Genomic DNA, 17,725 nt, shown 5'->3' with positions numbered 1-17,725 from the left:
ATCTTCTTCCACAGGTCTCTGGATGTCAGTCAACTCAGGAACGCAGTGTCGGTTAGAAAAGCGCGCGCTGATAACACTCAATCATTAATCAACCCTCCTCCCTGTTATGTCAGCCGACACACTTAATAAGCTCCTTTCCCTTACCCCGGACGGTGGTATGATACATCTCATGATCTTAAGAGTTTATAATACAGAAATAAACATTTTACATTCTATCTACTGATATAATCATTTAAAAGTAAATGAAGAGTGGAGTGGAGGCTGACATTCGCCCTCCTGCAACAAGGACGTCAGTCCTAGAAAGAAAAAAGAGAAGTTAGGGTTTGTCAGGATATTTTTTATAGAATTGTGCTATTTTTTCCGATGCATGAACATCTTCTTTGTTCACCCATTCAGCTTGGGATAATGGGAAGTGTTTCCAGGAAATAAGATATTGAATTTTATTTCTATGTTTTCTTGAGTCTAAAATTTCTTTTATTTCAAAGTGTTGTTCTCCCTCTATGAGAATTGGTATAGGAGGGGGTGTATGGTTAGGACGGAAAGTAGACGTGTGTTCAGGTTTCAGCAAACTCACATGGAAAACGGGGTGGATTCTCCTAAGTGTTTTTGGTAAATCTAGTTGTACCGTCACGGGTTGATGATTTTACTATGGGAAAGGTCCCACATATTTGGGTCCAAGTTTCTTAGATTTCTGAGTGGTTTGAAGATATTTGGTGGAAAGATAAACTTTATCGCCCACTTGATACTTGTTCTCAGGGGACCTTTTTTTATCTGCTTGTTTTTTATGCGCACGGTGGGCGTCGTCGATCGCCCTGCAGTCATTTTCCATGTGCTTTGTATTTGATCTATCCATTCTGATAAAGAGGAAACAGTAGTTTCTTCCTTTGGGAGTTCGAGATAGGAACAAAATCTTGGCCTGAAGCTATTTTAAAGGGAGTAAATCCTGCTACTATGAATTGAGTTGTTGTAGGCAACTTCAGCAAAAGGTAAGAGATCAGCCCAATTATCTTGCTGGTAGTTAACATAACATCGGAGATATTGTTCTAGTACAGAGTTCGAACGTTCACAGCTTCCATTAGTTTGAGGATGATGGGAGGAGCTTAATCCTTGGGCGGAACCAATGAGTCGTAAAAATTCTTTCCAAAATTTAGAAGTGAATTGAACTCCTCGATCTGAAATGATGCGATCAGGCACTCCATGAAGTCTATAAATGTGTTGTACAAACAACTTTGCTAGAGTCTTTGAGGAGGGTATTTTTGAACATGGAATAAAATGGACTTGTTTGGAGAAAAGGTCAGTTACTACCCATATAACAGTATTGCCTGAACTTTCAGGTAATTCCACTATGAAATCCATGGATATTTCTTTCCATGGGGTTCCTGGTCTGGCTACCGTTTGTAATAGTCCAGGAGGTTTTCCCGGAGGCCTTTTGGATGATGCACAGACCGGGCAACTTGCTACATATGCTTGAATGTCTTTTTTAAGACTTGGCCACCAAAATTGTCTTTTAAGAAGATGCAAAGTTTTCACAAATCCAAAATGCCCTGCCATTTTAGCATCATGGCATCGTTGTAGGATGGTTTCTCTGAGTGATAGAGGAACATATAGTTTTGTTCCAATCCAAGCTAGTCCATCACGGAGTGTGCATTCATGGGAATGCGTTAAGTACCAGTCATCGGTGTTTAAAGCTTCTTTAAACGACTTGGTTAGTTCATCTGGGAGTGAGGGTCAGCTTTGGAGTGGCTTCTAGTTATTGCTGGGGCCGCCAACTGTTGCACGGAAGTATTGGTTGAACCACCTCGGGCGAGTGCAATTGTATTGGGGTAAACGTGAAAGAGCATCTGCTAAGAAGTTTTTCCTCCAGGAATATAATGTAAAGTAAAATTAAAGCGGTTAAAATATTGAGCCCAACGGGCTTGTTTAGCGAAAGTTTTCTAGGAGTCTTTAGAGCTTCTAGATTTTTGTGATCAGTCCAAACTTCAAAAGGATGATTTGAACCTTCTAAGAATTGTCTCCATGTCCGTAGAGCCCAATGAACTGCAAATGCTTCTTTTTCCCAAATAGCCCATCGTCTTTCAGTTTCAGTCAATTTTCGAGAAGTGAAAGCACAGGGTTGTAAATTACCATCAGCATTGTTTTGGAGCAAGACGGCTCCGACTGCTACATCACTTGCATCAGCTTGTATTACAAAAGGAACATCCATGTCAGGGTGCTTTAAAATAGGTTCGCGGCAAAGAGTCGTTTCAATTTCTCAAAAGCTGCTTGACATTCCATTGTCCATTCGAGGGGTAATGATGGTTTGGGTTTCGTGTCTCCTTTAGTTTTTAAGAGGTTAGTGATTGGTAAAGCAATTTGAGCAAAGGAGGGGATGAATTGACGATAGAAATTTGCAAATCCCAAAAAACTTTGGAGCTGTTTGCGTGTGCGTGGGGGGGCCCATTCCAAAACAGCTTTCACTTTCCTGGATCCATTTCTAACCCATCAGCCGAGATGCGATATCCTAGGTAGTCTATTTTGGTTTGATGGAAATCACATTTGGATAGCTTGCAATATAGTTCTGCAGATAATAACTTTTTGAGTACAGCTCTTACTAGTTTAATATGTTCTTCCATTGTTTCTGTATAGATAAGTATGTCGTCAAGGTAGACAAGAACTCCTTTGAACAAATGCTGATGGAGTATTTCATTTATTAGTTGCATAAAAACTGCGGGCGCCCCCTGCAGTCCAAATGGCAGTACTAAACTGGAAACATCCTAGTGGACAGTTGAAAGCGGTTTTCCATTCATCCCCTCTTTATACGAACTCTGTAGTAGGCTTCTCGCAGGTCCAGTTTGGTGAAGAATTTTCCTTCGCTAAATGTGCTAACATATCTTTCATGAGTGGCATGGGGTATATGTTCAAGACACTGCGTTTAGGTTCCTATAGTCAACTATAAGACGAAAGGAGCCATCTTTCTTTTCTCGGAACATCACTGGAGCCGCCACGCGAGGCCTAGCCGGTTGGATAAAGCCCCGTTCTAGGTTTTTGTCTATGAATTTACGTAGCTCTCCCAATTCCTTTTGGGTCATGGGATAAGCTTTTGGCTTTGGAAGTTTTACCCCCGGAAGGATGTCTATGGCACAGTCAATAGGCCTATGGGGAGGAAGTACGTCTGATGCTTTCTCACTAAAGACTTCTCGCAAGTCCCAGTATTCCTTTGGTATTCTCTCTTCCCCGTCTATCCGTTCAATCATTGCCCCTAACTTATCCTGGTGCAAGGTCACGGTAGGTCCCTTCTTGGGTTTCCCCTTTTAAGGTTTTGGAACGGAAACGTAGGACTCCCGTTCTCCAGTTAATATGGGGGTTCCATTTCCGCAACCATGACAAGCCTAACAACAGGGGTTGGTCCATTCCTGGGGCTACTATGAAGTTCAGAATTTCGCGGTGGTCTCCTATTATCATTTCTATGGGTTCCGTTACGAAATGGGCGGGCCCTCCCCCAGCCACAGAGCCATCTAACTGGGCAAACGCTATGGGCCTACTTAAGGTTCTCAACCTTAGTTCCATTTTTTCTACTAGTTCGGGACTGACCATACATCTAGTGCATCCAGAATCGAGTAGTGCTAGCAGTTCCCCCTTATTACCCGAAGAGGGTACATGTAGATTAACTGGAATGTCCAAGGGGCCCCGTGCCCAACTCACCAGAAGGTCTTCATCGGACTCTGACGTGGTTTTGCTGTCGTCAGTATCGGTAGACACTTCGCCATCCTCCTTGATGGGCGTGCCCTTCTTGGCAGCGCCCTCCCCTATTTTTGCTGGTTTACGCGCCTTAGCTGCTGGCTTCACTGGTTCCTTTTCACCACCAGAGGTCGCGCTTGGTATCAACTTAACCCTGCAGTCGGCTGCTCGGTGGCCTTCTTTTCCACATCTGTAGCACGCAGACGAACGTGGTCTTCCTCCCTCCAATCTAGGGACGTCCCTATAGGTGCCTTCTGGATAACGGCCAAGGGATGGCCCTCCAGTGCGCTGTCTTCTGCCACGGTCCTTCACTAGCTTGATTTCCATCTCTGCTGCCAGGGTGTACCAGCCATACAGCGTAGTTGGAGAGGCTCGTGCTCGACACAGTTCATAGAGATCTCCATTCAGACCATCTTTGAAAATGTCTACAAGGGTCACCTCCGACCACCCTCTCATCAAGGGAACTAAATCACTGAACTCCTGGTTATAATCAGCCACCGGTCTCCTCCCTTGCCTGATGGTTTTCATCCGACCTTTGGCCTTCTGCTCTGCCAGGGGGTCCTCAAACCTCCTCCTCAGTGCAGTCATAAAATGCTCGTAGTTTTGCAGTAAGGGGGAGTGGTTTGTATATAACGACACATACCACGCAGCTGCTCTTCCGGTCAAATTATGGGTCACAGCTCTCACTTGTGCTGCCTGTGACCAATAATCTTCCCCCCAGTCTATCATGTGGTCATTCACTTTCGCCAGGAACAGTCCCAACTCCTTCGCATTTCCATCAAATTTCTCTGATATGGGGGGAATTTTTGGCCTTTTCCTTCCCCTGCGCGGCCTTGCATGGTCAGCAGGTGGCGCCCGACCCCCATCCAATTCAGCTTCCTCTGGGGAGAGAGTTTCCGTCTCTTCAGAAATCTCACCACCCTGGAAATCACCTCTAACTGGGCCCTTTGTGATTTCTTCTTCCTCTTCTCCTCCCCCCTTGGAGGACTGAACAGGGGATTCATACCTTTGGCGAACAGCTAGCCTTACTTTCACCTCACGGAAAAGACGAAAGGCTTCCTCCAGCTGGCGTCTGTCTCTTATCTCTCTCTCTTCCTGCCAATCCGAAAGTCTCACCGTCCCCTTTTTTTCTCTTTTTGTTACTCCAGGCTGAAACTCTTCGGCACTTGGTTCCCACCTTTCCTCTTCCAGCTTTAATTGCTCAATCCACCGAGCTCTGCAAACTTCCAGCTCGGGGTTAAAAGTGTCAGCAAAAATTCCTCCGGACGCCTCCCCCAGATCAGCCGGCGGCAGTCCTTCCATCACATTTGGGTTTTCTTCCCCCCCGGTATTGCGATTGCAATCCTGGTTGGTAGACATGGTTGAGTTCCAGCTTAATGTCAGGCTACCTCCGACGGTAAATAGGAAAGAATTCACCTTGACTCCATTTGGAATGAAAACAAGTACTTTTACTTTTACAGTCTTGATAGCAGCCAAGCAAAGCTGGAACTGAGACAAAATATGGCAAACATATCATATCCCCCCAATTGTCCCTCCTCCTTCAGGAGGTCAGGCTGGTCTGGTCCAATGCCAACTCCTTCACGGCCCCTCGTGGCAATCTTCTTCCACAGGTCTCTGGATGTCAGTCAACTCAGGAACGCAGTGTCGGTTAGAAAAGCGCGCGCTGATAACACTCAATCATTAATCATCCCTCCTCCCTGTTATGTCAGCCGACACACTTAATAAGCTCCTTTCCCTTATCCCGGACGGTGGTATGATACATCTCATGATCTTAAGAGTTTATAATACAGAAATAAACATTTTACATTCTATCTACTGATATAATCATTTAAAAGTAAATGAAGAGTGGAGTGGAGGCTGACAGTGCACTTGACAGCTGGCATGTATTTATGACAGTTAGGCCATCACACAGTCATGTGATCACCATTAGTGACCTTCCCAATCAAGTTCCAACAAGCAAAGTTAATGGGGGAAACCAGACTTGCTTAATGACTACAGGTAGTCCTCGAGCTACAACAGTTCATTTATTTGGGGGGGGGGTTGTCTTTTAATGACCCCATAATACCTTGCATGGGCGTGGAGTCAGGGTAACTGGATGGAGCTGAGTGTTTACTGGCCGGATGCCCTTCCTGTTGCCAATGCCAAGTTATATTCAGCAGGTATATTCTCATCATGCCCAGAGAGAGAAATATCTGTCTCTACCTAGCATCGAACTCCCAGCCTCCTGATTGCGAGGCGAGAGCTCCACCTCTAGGCCACCACACCACTTATACAGCAGTTCATTTAGTGACCATTCAAAATTACAATGGTACTGAAAAAAGTGATTTATGGCCATTTTTCACACTTCTGACCACTGCAGCATCCCCATGGTCACGTGATCAAAATTCAGAAACTCGGCAACTGACTCATGTTATGACGACTGCAGTGTCCCGGGATCATGGGATCCTCTTTTGTGACCTTCTGATAAGCAAAGCCAATGGGGAAGCCAGATTCACTTAACAACTGTGGATAGAAAAGTCATAAAATGGGGCAAAACTCACTTAACAACTGTCTCATTTAGCAACAGAAACGATCATAAGTCGAGGACCAGCTGTATGTGATTTGCTTAACAGCAGTGATTTGCTGAACAGGGTGAAAAAAAAAGGTCATAAAACCAGGTGTGATTCAATTAACTTAGCAACGGAAATTCTAATTCCAGTTGCAGTCATAAATCAAGGACTACCTGTATTGTGTCAGCTTCTAGGGCTGTTAATCCTCAAGGAGAAATGCACCTTTCTGAATGGACAGTAGGGGGTGCTCTTTCTCTACAGGACAAGAACTTACATGGTTGAATTGGTGTATTCATCCCCAGCCTGGTAGATCTTAAAAGAGGAAGGGCCATAGTGGGACTGGTCGATCACAAAAATTAGACACACGATGAATATGGGAAAACCTGCAGAGGAGAACAGCCCAAATTAGTACTTCTTCCACACTGCTCACTCAGAAAGTTTTACATTTTGCATTGATTTAAACTATTCCCATACTGCCCCGTGTATATTTCCCTCCTATTCTCTTCCCAAGTGACACATTGAATAAAAAAATATCCAATTAAAAAAGGAATCCGAGAACCTAAAACTAGAGCCAAGTGAAATCATCTGAGAATCATGGAGGACACTGTAGGAGGAGAGCCGTTTTGTTCAAGCAAAACAAAACAAAACAAAACAAAACCTCTAAGAACAGCTTTTCTGAAGAGCAAATTTGATTTAAAAGGCTTTTTATTAAAAACACTAATTAACAGAATAACAGAGTTGGAAGAGACCTTGGAGGTCTTCTAGCCCAACCCCCTGCTTAGGCAGGAAATCTTACACCACTTCAGACAACATCTTCCATCATCCAACATCTTCTTAAAAACTACCAGTGTTGGAGCATCCACAACTTCTGGAGGCAAGTTGTTCCACTGATTCATTGTTCTAACTGTCAGGAAATTTCTCCTTAGTTCTAAGTTGCTTCTCTCTTTGATTAGTTTCCATCCATTGCTTCTTGTCCTGCCTTCAGGTGCTTTGGAGAAGAGCTTGACTCCCTCTTCTTTGTGGCAGCCCCTGAGATATTGGAAGACTGCTATCAGGTCAGCCCCTAGTCCTTCTTTTTGTTATACTAGACATATCCAGTTCCTGCAACCGTTCTTCATACGTTTTAGCCTCCAGTCCCCTAATCATCTTTGTTGCTCTTCTCTGCACTCTTTCTAGAGTCTCAGGATCTTTTTTACATCTTGGCGACCAAAACTGGATGCAATATTCCAAGTGTGGCCTTACCAAGGCATTATAAAGTGGCACTAACACTTCACGTGATCTTGATTCTATCCCTCTGTTTATGCAGCCCAGAATTGTGTTGGCTTTTTTGGCAGCTGCTGCACATGGCTGGCTCACATCTAAATGGTTGTCCACTAGGATTCCAAGATCCGTCTTACAGTTACTACTATTGAGCATATACTCCACCTGTGCATTTTGTTTTCTTTTTAAATGATGCCATTTAATCACATTTGTTCATCAAAAAAGAGCTATTCATTCTGACAATAAGAGAAAAGATTTTAAAAAGCATAACATTTTCTTAAGAATATGAAGAAGTCTATGAAGATGAAGATCTTCGGACCTTTCGGCGTGAGCTGAAAACGCACCTATTTATTCAAGCGGGACTGGATTGAAATTTTATTGGGGTATTTATGTTTTAAGATTTTAAATGGTTTTAAAATTTCGGCCACATTATAATATTTCTTTTTAACTTCTTTTTAATGTTTATATATTGAATTTTTACTTGGCTGTACACCGCCCTGAGTCCTTCGGGAGAAGGGCGGTATAAAAATCGAAATAAATAAATAAATAAATAAATATGAAGATTCTCAATCCTCCAGGTTATGATTGTCCCAAAGGTGCTTTTTTCAAGAGGCAACTGGACTTTCTGGTTTTTCTTCCATCCAAGAAGAAAATCTTCGCTTCTCATTCAAGAAGCTTCTTTGGCTCTGAGAAGCGAAACGTCTTCAAAGAAAAACCAGAAAGGCCAGTTGCCTCTTGAAAAAAAGCACCTTTGGGATGAAGTCCCAAAAACTTGAAAAATGTCTAATACATTAGAATCAAACACAATGCCCTCCATTTAAATCAGACTTGTGGACTTCAACTCCCAGAGTTCCTCCTGCCAGGAACTCTGGGAGTTGAAGTCCACAGGTCTTAAAGTTGCCAAGGTTGGAGACCCCTGATTTAAAGGCTGCCATGAGATGGTCCTTTTTTCCACCTTGTTCTTCTGTGTCTACATCCCGGGGGTTGGGTGTGAGAACTCAGCTCATCTAAAGCCACTTCCTGAATTCAAAGCAGAAGCTAGTCTGAATTGAAGCTTTTGCATCAATTTTTTGTGGCCGTGCACACCTTCTTCCTCTCGCTGTCTGCTTCATTTTCTAAAGAGCTGGTCATAACCTCTGTGGTTCTAGATGACTAGAGGTTTGTTCCCCCAAAGCTTCTGCCACTCACCCCAGCCCACCAAGCAGAGCTTGAGGAGCAAATGTTTGACATAGGAGTTGAAGACTTCGACCACCAGCCGGTAGAGACTGTAGCCCTCAATGGCCATCCAAGTCAAGCACGCAAGCACAGCAAAGTGCAGAAACATCCCACCAGCTTTGCAGGCTGTGTCCCCTCCGGTAGGAGCCAGGGGCACCGCGATGAGGAAGCTCATGTCGAGGAGAAAGATGGCCCAGAGGAGATTCATGTGGACATAGACGATGTGGTCTCGCTGCTTTTTCCTGTGAAGAAGGAAGAGCATCATGCTTCTTTTCTTGGTTGTATGAAACTCAGAGCTGCAGCCATGGAAAGTCTGAGAACCTGTTGTGGGAAAGGGTTTCATCCCCAAGACTTCGTAGAAAGTTAGCACCCACCCCTCTCCTAGAAGAATGAAATATTTTGAGGAATATTTTTTTAAAAGGCAGAATATTATATATTTCCCAAAGGGAGAAATGGAGAAACATGTTTTTTTTAAAGCAACCCTCACTTTCTTAATAGCCCAGCAGATATTTTGTGCCCATTAGGAAAGACTGGACCAGCCTATTTACAAAACAAAAGACCTTCAGCTCCAGCCATTAAGCCACAATAGGAATTACCCAACACCCTTTCTGAACACAAGCCCCTTCACTGCATCACCTTCAGACTTCAGCCAAACTTAGCTCAGACAAACACCTAGGACTTGTACTTTGCCTATTGAGCTAGCTATGACCCCCTACATAACCCCGACATGTCCCCATAGGAGTCTGACAACAGCCAATGGAATACATGTTCTTGCACAGGAATAGGAAGCTCAAATGCAAAGCCCAAGAGAAGATATAAAAACCTCTAACCCTAACCCTCCATGTGGTCAGCTGCCCAGAACCCATGTGGTTCTGCTTCATCATTAAACCCTCTTTCCAATCAGCCTCCATGTTTCCAGTATCTTTCTCCCAGCTTGGAATTGAACCAGATGGATATTTCTTCCAACAACTTGATCCCTGAGTTATCTAGTCTGCCTCTGTCAGAGATACCATCCTTCGCTCACTTCTATGCTTCGCTTAGATGCCAGTCTGCCCTATGTTGCTGGGGGCAGGAGTTGTGGGGGGGGGAGTTAGGGAAGGCACCTCAAGCAAGACATAGGAAGTGATAGTTGTGGCGTCTGGAGACATCTCAAGGCCGTGGTTCTGGGAATGGAACGCAGCACCTTCTCCATCTAACCAAGCATGACAAGGACTATTACCAAAACATCTTCTCTAAATGTGACCGGACAACGGGGAGATGGGGAGGGAGGGTGACTTGGGGAAGGGGGAAGTTAACCTAGGGATTTTCACACTCAAACTTTAATTCTGGCTTTGCATTGCTGTAACCACTTGGCTTTTAGTACAATAACCTTTTTTCTCTACAAATGGAATCCAGAGTGGTTCTTTCCTAAGGAGCAAAGTTTGGGCCAGGTCTGAAAGCCTCCCTCCAGATGTTCTCCCTGGAGTTCTGACATGTTGTTGGCCATGTTGGTTGAGGCTCATGGAAACTGAAGTCCAAGGATTATCATACTTCTCTTCTTGGTTGTATGAGACTCCCAAGCTGCAGTCATGAAAAGTCTTAAAACCTGTTGTAGGAAAAGATTTGATCCCCAAGACCTAATTCCTGACTTATCTAACCTGCTTTTCCCTCCAGATGTTCTACAGGCCATTCTCAGAGAGTCCATTGCTGTTGGCCATGCTGGTTGGGGCTCATGGAAACTGAAGTCCAAAAGCCTGGACAGCCACAGGTTATCGACCTCCGTCCATCTCAGAAAACATCTATCCTTCCAATGCACACAGACTCCCACCTCCCACAGACCTCTGTCCAGGGTGTCCCCTCCCCATTGATATGTTGCATGAATTCCTCACTCCATCCCAACCTACTTTGAACAAAGGAAAAAGAAGATGGTGAAGAACGAAGCTAGAGCTGAAATGATGCAACCGACATAAGTCACAATAGTCAGGTACTCATAGTGGATGTGGTCTATGTCTGGAGAGGACACCTGCAGAAGAAAGGAAGGAAGTGGTTTAGGAAGCACAAGAGGTGAGAAAAGATCACAAGAAATATTTCAGTGACTCTATAGATGAGCTCAGGATCGAGATCCACCAGACTGTGTCGAATTACAACACCATCAGTGACTAAATTCATTTGGATTGTCAGTTGTTGTAGATGTTCTGCAGCATATGGAAGGGCCCCCATTTTTTCAACCTGCTCTACAAGATACTCACCATGAGTACTGCAAAGAAGGTGAGATGGTCACAAAGGCAAGTTATTTGATGTTCTTGTTGCACCACTTCACACCCTGATGTGTTCCACTTGCCAGGGTGGCTGGCTAAAATCAAAAAGATTTTATTTCACAAACGATTCACCTTCTTGTGTCCATGTGGGGATTCCAGACTAATTCCCCATTTGACACCTCCCCTGTCTCAGCCGGTGTGTCTCCAACATCCACCTGGCTTCATGCTCAGGTCAGGACTAGAACTCACAATCTCCTCATTTCTAATCTTAAATATTATACCAGCGTGGCTCTCCAGTTATCATATTATTTGGTTCCTAATCTTTGTTAACCACAGCTGTATTTTTTACAAATGAACAAATGCAGAAATCACTGAAGGAGAAACCCAGAAAAGCCTTTCAAAACTTCACTTTCACACCCCAACTTCTTTAGACACTTACCCTTGGAGCCCACGTCCCAGAACACACATGTGGGAGTCAAATTCCTCTGAAATAAAACCAAAATCCAAATAGTGAACACAGAACATCATCATCCTCTTTTAATGACCCCATAATGCCTTGTGGGCTGGAGTCTGGGCAACTGAATGGAGCTGAGTGTTTACTGGCTGGATGCCCTTCCTGTCACCATTGCGGAGTTTTGTTCAGCAGATATATTCTCAGAGAGAGAAATATCTGCTTCTGTCTAGGATCGAACTCACAGCCTCTTGATTGTGAGGCGAGAGCTCTATCTCTAGGCCACCACACCATTCAAATAGTGAACACAGCACATGGCACAAGGAAAATAGCCACAGGGAAATGTGATTATTTATCTCTTTTTCTCTTGGAAGCCCTATTTGTCTAAAATAATTGTTCAATTCCTTTTGAACGCTATCTAATGACTCTGGGTCAGTGGTGAAATCTGAACCAGTTCACTACCAGTTCGCCGGCTGCACATGCGCACTGCGCACCAAACACACACTATGTATGCTCATGCGCTATGCACACCACACACCAAATATGAGGTACGCGCGCATGCGCAGTGCATGCTAAAAGGAGGCCTGGGGTAAGTAGAACAGCGCACGAAGAGGGTGTGATCAACTGTGGTGCGCAGCTCAGCTGTGATCCTCAGAGCCTTTTACCATTTGGGTGGGAAAAGCGAGCAAGCTGGAAAGAAGCGGCAAGCAGGTGACTGGATGATTGGGTAGGCATTGGGGGGAGCAGGGATTTTTGCTACTGGTTCTCCAAACCACCCGCCGCCATCACTACCAGATCGGCCGAACCGGTTGAAACAGAACATTTCACTCCTGCTCTGGGTAGTTTAGAAGAATTCACCACAAGACAACAACACAATATAAAACAAACAAGCAGCCACAGACCAACAAACCAATCTAAACAAGTAATAGTTACATCACCATCTCTAACTAACCCTCTAACCGCTGTGCCCAGGAACACACCCACATCTGAAGAGACTTCCAAAAAGGCACTTAAATTCTTTCTGCATGCAAGTGACAAATCCCACACAGGCAGTCCTTGAATTATAACCATTCAGTTTGCAAACCATTCAACGTTAGGGTGGAGCTGAAAAAAGGGACTTGCAACGACTGGTCCTTGCACTTACAACTATTGTAGCATCCCTGCAGTCACATGATCAAAATTCAGGCACTTGGCAACCAGCATCTATTTATGATGGTTGCAGTATCCCAGGCAGAGGTGGGTTTCAGCAGGTTCTGACCAGTTCTGGAGAACTAGTAGCGGAAATTTTGAGTAGTTTGGAGAATCGGTAGTAAAAATTCTGACTGGTCCTGCCCTCATCTATTCTTCGTCTCCCAGCTGATCAGGAGGAAATGGAGATTTTACAGTATCCTTCCCCTGCTACGCCCACCAAGCCACACCCACAGAACCGGTAGTAAAAAAATTTGAAACCCATCACTGATCCCAGAGTCATGTGACCTGCATTTGCGACCTTCCCAGCTGGCAAAATCCATGAAGGAAGCCAGATTGGCTTAACTGTAAGTCGTTTACTTAACAACCATGGCCAAAAAGGTCATAATATCGGGCATGACTCATTTAACAACTGGCTCACTTTAGCAACTGAGATTTTGACCTCATCTGTGGTGATTAGTCAAAGACTACCTATAACAGGGGTCTCCAACTTTGGCAACTTTAAGACTTATGGATTTCAACTCCCAGAGCAAAGCTGGCTGAGGAAGTTGAAGTCCACAAGTCTTAATGTTGCCAAGGTTAAAAACCTCTGACCTATCAGATTTTATTCTTTCCTTGTCTAAGAAAATTTAATGCAATGTTAAAAATTAAGATGGATGCTCTTTAGGATTCTTAAAGTCATCATTAATGCCGTGCTAGACATAACATCTGTCAAATTTTTGACTGTCCAAACAAAAGTAGTTCATGCTTGGTAGTTCATCTACCATTTTCAACCTAATATGGAGAAAAGCGAAGTTTTACTCTTGGGCAGGAAAAACCAAGTACAGATTAGATGAAACCTGGCTCAAAAACAGAACTGTGAGAGGGACCTTGGAATCTTACTGGACAATCGCTTAAACGTGAGCCAGCCATGTGTGGCAGCAAAAAAGCTAATTCAGTCCTTGATTGTATAAACAGAGGCATAGAATCAAAATCACATGAAGTATTAGTACCGCTTTATAAAGTCTTAGGAAGGCCACACCTGGAATACTGCAACCAGTTTTAGTCACCACATTACAAAAAAAAATGATACTTTGGAAGTGCAAAGAAGAGCAACTAAAATGATTAAAGGCCTGGAGACTAAAACATATGAAGAATGGTTGCAGGATTTGGGTTTGGCCAGTCTAGAGAAAAGAAGGACTAGGGGGGACAGGATAGCAGCATTCCAGTATTTGAGAGGCTGCCACAAGGAGGAGGGGGTCAATTTGTTTTCCAAAGCATCAGAGGGCAGGACAAGAAACAATGAATGGAAACTAATCAAGGAGAGAAACAACCTGGAATAAGGAGAAAATTCCTGACAATGAGAACAATTAACCAGTGGAACAGCTTGTCTCCAGAAGTTTTGGGTGTTCCATCACTGGAAGTTTTTAAGGAGAGACTAGACAGTCACTTGTCCAAATTGGTACATTTCTCTGTCATAGCTGCTAGTTGACTGCTGCTTTAAAAAGCTGTCTGCTTGTAACCACACATTTCCATGTTGTTTTCCTAGGAGCGATGTACTATTTTATTTTGAGCTGTATTACGTATAAGTGTACAAAGGAACCGATTTCCCAAGGGCTGAACGAATTTAAAGAATAGTCTTTCGATTTGCATTGTGTTGTGAACAAAATCCTAGAATATACTGGTGGGGAAAATATGCTAAATATCAGGTGTAATTCTACAGCACACCATTGTGTAAGAAATGCTTTCTATGATTTCTGGGATGGAAGCCAGGGATTAGTTAGTCAAGCAACTCCACCCGTAGTCAGGAAAACAAAGTTCTGTCTTTGTGTTTCTGAACTGAGCCCTTTGTATTGAATCATAGGGCTGGAAGAGACCTTGGAGGTCTTCTAGTCCAACCCCCTGCTTGTCCAACCCTATACCATCCTAGATAAATGGCTGACCGGTCTTTTTTTTAAAAAAACCTCCAGTGATGGAATACCCATAACTCCAGGAGGCAAGCTGTTTCATTAATAAATTGTTCTCACTGTCATGAAATTGCTCCTTACTTCTTTAATAAGCTTCCACCAATTACTTCTTGTCCTACCCTCTGGTGCTTTGGAGAAGAAGTCAATCCCATCTTTTCTGTGATAGCTCTTCAAGTACTGGAAGATGGCTATCATGTCCCTCCTAATTCTTCTCTTCAATGGATTAAACAGACCGCATCTAGACTAGACCGCATCTAGTTCCCTCAACTGTTCATCAGATGATTTAGCCTCCAGACCTCTTCTCATTTTTATTGCTCTTCTCTGGACCCTTTCTAGAATCTCAACATTTTTTTTTTATCATGGTGGCCAAAACTGGAGGCAATATTCCAAGTGTGGCCTCACTAATGTGGTATAAAATGGTATTATCGCTTCTCATGATCTTGGAACTATCTCTCTGTTGATGCAGCTCAGAAGTGCAGTGGCTTTTTAGCAGCTGAAGCACAAAGCTGGCTCATATCTCTATGCCAGGTCACCCACTGAAGTCACACTAAAAATTCATTTTAGGAACAAGGCTAATTCACCCATTCACTGGATATCATGAATATATTTATCTACTTCCTTTTGTGAACGTGTTGGACTTCCAGTCCCATGTAGAGATTAAGAAGTGGAGAATCCTTGCTTGATAAGTGACTTAACGAGTAATTTTTGGCTTAGTCTATCCTACCACTATGTCCCAAAAGTGGTTTTTTTAAAAAAGTTTTTTACTTTTTTATTTTTTTTTACAAATATATCAAATCAATGCGTGAACAGTCTGGCACCTGAGTGTCATACGTTCTAATACAAATAAAACTTGTAAAATTAATCATAGTTATTACATTCAATCAACTTATATATTTCTAATAATGATACACAATTATAATAAGTTGCAATCTGTCATTGTTCAATTATTCTATGTTTTCTCTTATTGTTAAATTATTTTATTATATAAAAGTGTCTACACTAACGTTCCCCTTTCTCTTATTTCTATCACTTATTTTAACTTTTAATAATATCACCTTTTGCTGAAGAAACAATAATAATAACTGCAATAATACAAGAGCAACCAACAGATTTAAACTTAATGTTAACCGCTTTAATCTAGATTGCAGAAAATATGACTTCTGTAACAGAATCATCAGTGCTTGGAATACTTTACCTGACTCTGTGGTCTCTTCCCATAATCCTAAAAGCTTTAACCAAAAACTTTCTACTATTGACCTCACCCCATTCCTAAGAGGACCATAAGGGGCGTGCATAAGCGCACAAATGTGCCTACCGTTCCTGTCCTATTGTTTTTCTTTTCTTCTTCCTATATATATATAGATGCTTATACCTCCCAATATTTACTCATATATATGTTTATATACTATAAAATCTTTTTATATGATGTTGTGACAAAAATAAATAAAATTTAAAAAAAGTGCTTTTTTCAAGAGGCAACTGGATTTTCTGGTTTTTCTTTGAAGATTTTTCGCTTCTCACCCAAGAAGCTTCTTTAGCTCAGTTTCTTGGATGATGAAATGTCTTTAAAAAAACAAACAAACCAGAAAGTCCAGTTGCCTCTTGAAAAAAAAAAAAACACCTTTGGCCAACCGTGATCTGGATGACATAGAATCTCCATAGACATTTATCCTACCAATAAGTTCTCAAGAACTTCCTCATCTTCACATGAGATTCATTCACAGCTTTTCAAGGCAGCCCATTGAAAATCTTGATGGAGATCTCTTCTGCCCCACCAGTAAGCTTCCAGGAGATGGGGAGAAGATATTTCAGACCTACCGGAAGGAGGTGGTGCCAAAAGGTGATAGAGATCCGTTCTTCTTTGGGCAACCCATGGACAGGCATGTTGCCCACTGAGATGCCAACCACATTTCCACCAAGAAGAGAGTTAGAATCATTATCCTGCCAGAAAGAAAGTTTGAAAACTAAAAATACATGCATACATACAGTTGATTTCAACTGCACACCTCAGCATTAATTCGGGACACACGTGATATGTTTTCAACATAGACTTTTTCACATGTGCCCTTTTTCACAATCTATGGGCAGTGTATTCTACACTTTCTTCCCAAGCACTATGCAAGCCCACAATTTGTTACTCGGCAGAAATTTGCTTGATGCTGAGGCTGAAAAACTTTTGTCTCTTCTAATGGCTTGCTTGATCCTCAGACATTTTGCCTTTACAACAGTAGTAACCGTTGTCATTGCTTTTTCTTTTGGGCTTTGTTTCACTCTTTTTTAACTTTTCCTACAAGATGTGGAAAACAATAAAGGAAAATGTTTTTGCAAAAAAGTTCAAGGCCAGCCCTTCTATGGCTTAGGATGAGTAGCCCAATTCAATTTATTTTGCAAAATCAGAGAATACATTAGGACATTTTTGTAGCTAGATTAAATGTGTTATAGGGGTGCTATTGCAATGTTGTTGGAGAATAGATTAGAAGGCAGATAGTCCTCAATTTACAACCACAGTTGAGCCCAAAATCTATGTTGCTAAGCAAAACATTTTTAGGTGAATTTTGTCCCATTTTACAACCTTTGAGTGAATCACTGCAGTTGTTACATTAGTGACAGAGTTGTTAAGTGAATCTGGTTCCTCCATTGTCTTTGCTTGTCAGAAGGTCACAAAAGGGGATCACATGCAACCATCATAAATGTGAGTCGGTTGTCAAGCATCTGAATGTAAATCACATGATCCTGGGGATGCTGCAACAGTCATAAGTGTGAAAAATGGCCATAAGTCACTTTTTTCAGTGCCATTGTAACTTTGAACGGTCACTAAGTGAACTGTAGTTCAAGGTTGTAATTCAAGGACTATCTGTTTTTCAACTCTGACATCTTTAAGATACTGTAGATGAACTTCAACTACCAGAATTCTTCAGCCAGTATACAGGTTTGATTTGATTTGATTTGATTTGATTTGATTTGGGTGCCAGTCATCTTGTCTAGATGCCAAATGCTGGGTCAGATGACTGCAAGGACAGTATGATGGTCTTAACTGCAAGGACTGGTCATATGTCACCTTTTTCAGTGCCATTGTCACTTACAATTCAATCTATCAGAATAGAGCTGGAAGGGACCTTGGAGGAATTCTAGTCCAGTCCCCTGCTCAAGCAGGACACACTC

At 42.6% G+C, this 17,725-nt stretch overlaps 1 protein-coding gene across 5 annotated transcripts in view; it reads right to left on the bottom strand.

The window, feature by feature from the left end:
- Positions 1-17,725, bottom strand: part of ADGRG1 (adhesion G protein-coupled receptor G1) — a 72,952-nt gene that overhangs the window by 6,825 nt on the left and 48,402 nt on the right. For all 5 annotated transcript variants that reach the window (XM_058154761.1, XM_058154762.1, XM_058154763.1 and 2 more), the window contains 6 exons: positions 16,382-16,504; positions 11,418-11,463; positions 10,970-11,073; positions 10,625-10,743; positions 8,715-8,983; positions 6,541-6,649 (listed from right to left, as the gene is read on the bottom strand). In XM_058154761.1, coding sequence (XP_058010744.1) covers positions 6,541-6,649; positions 8,715-8,983; positions 10,625-10,743; positions 10,970-11,073; positions 11,418-11,463; positions 16,382-16,504 — 770 coding nt within the window. The remainder of the gene's footprint in view (positions 1-6,540; positions 6,650-8,714; positions 8,984-10,624; positions 10,744-10,969; positions 11,074-11,417; positions 11,464-16,381; positions 16,505-17,725) is intronic.

Source organism: Ahaetulla prasina, chromosome 12 (assembly GCF_028640845.1).
Source record: "Ahaetulla prasina isolate Xishuangbanna chromosome 12, ASM2864084v1, whole genome shotgun sequence".
Taxonomy (NCBI): Eukaryota; Metazoa; Chordata; class Lepidosauria; order Squamata; family Colubridae; genus Ahaetulla; species Ahaetulla prasina.
This window is presented reverse-complemented; position numbering and strand designations above follow the sequence as displayed.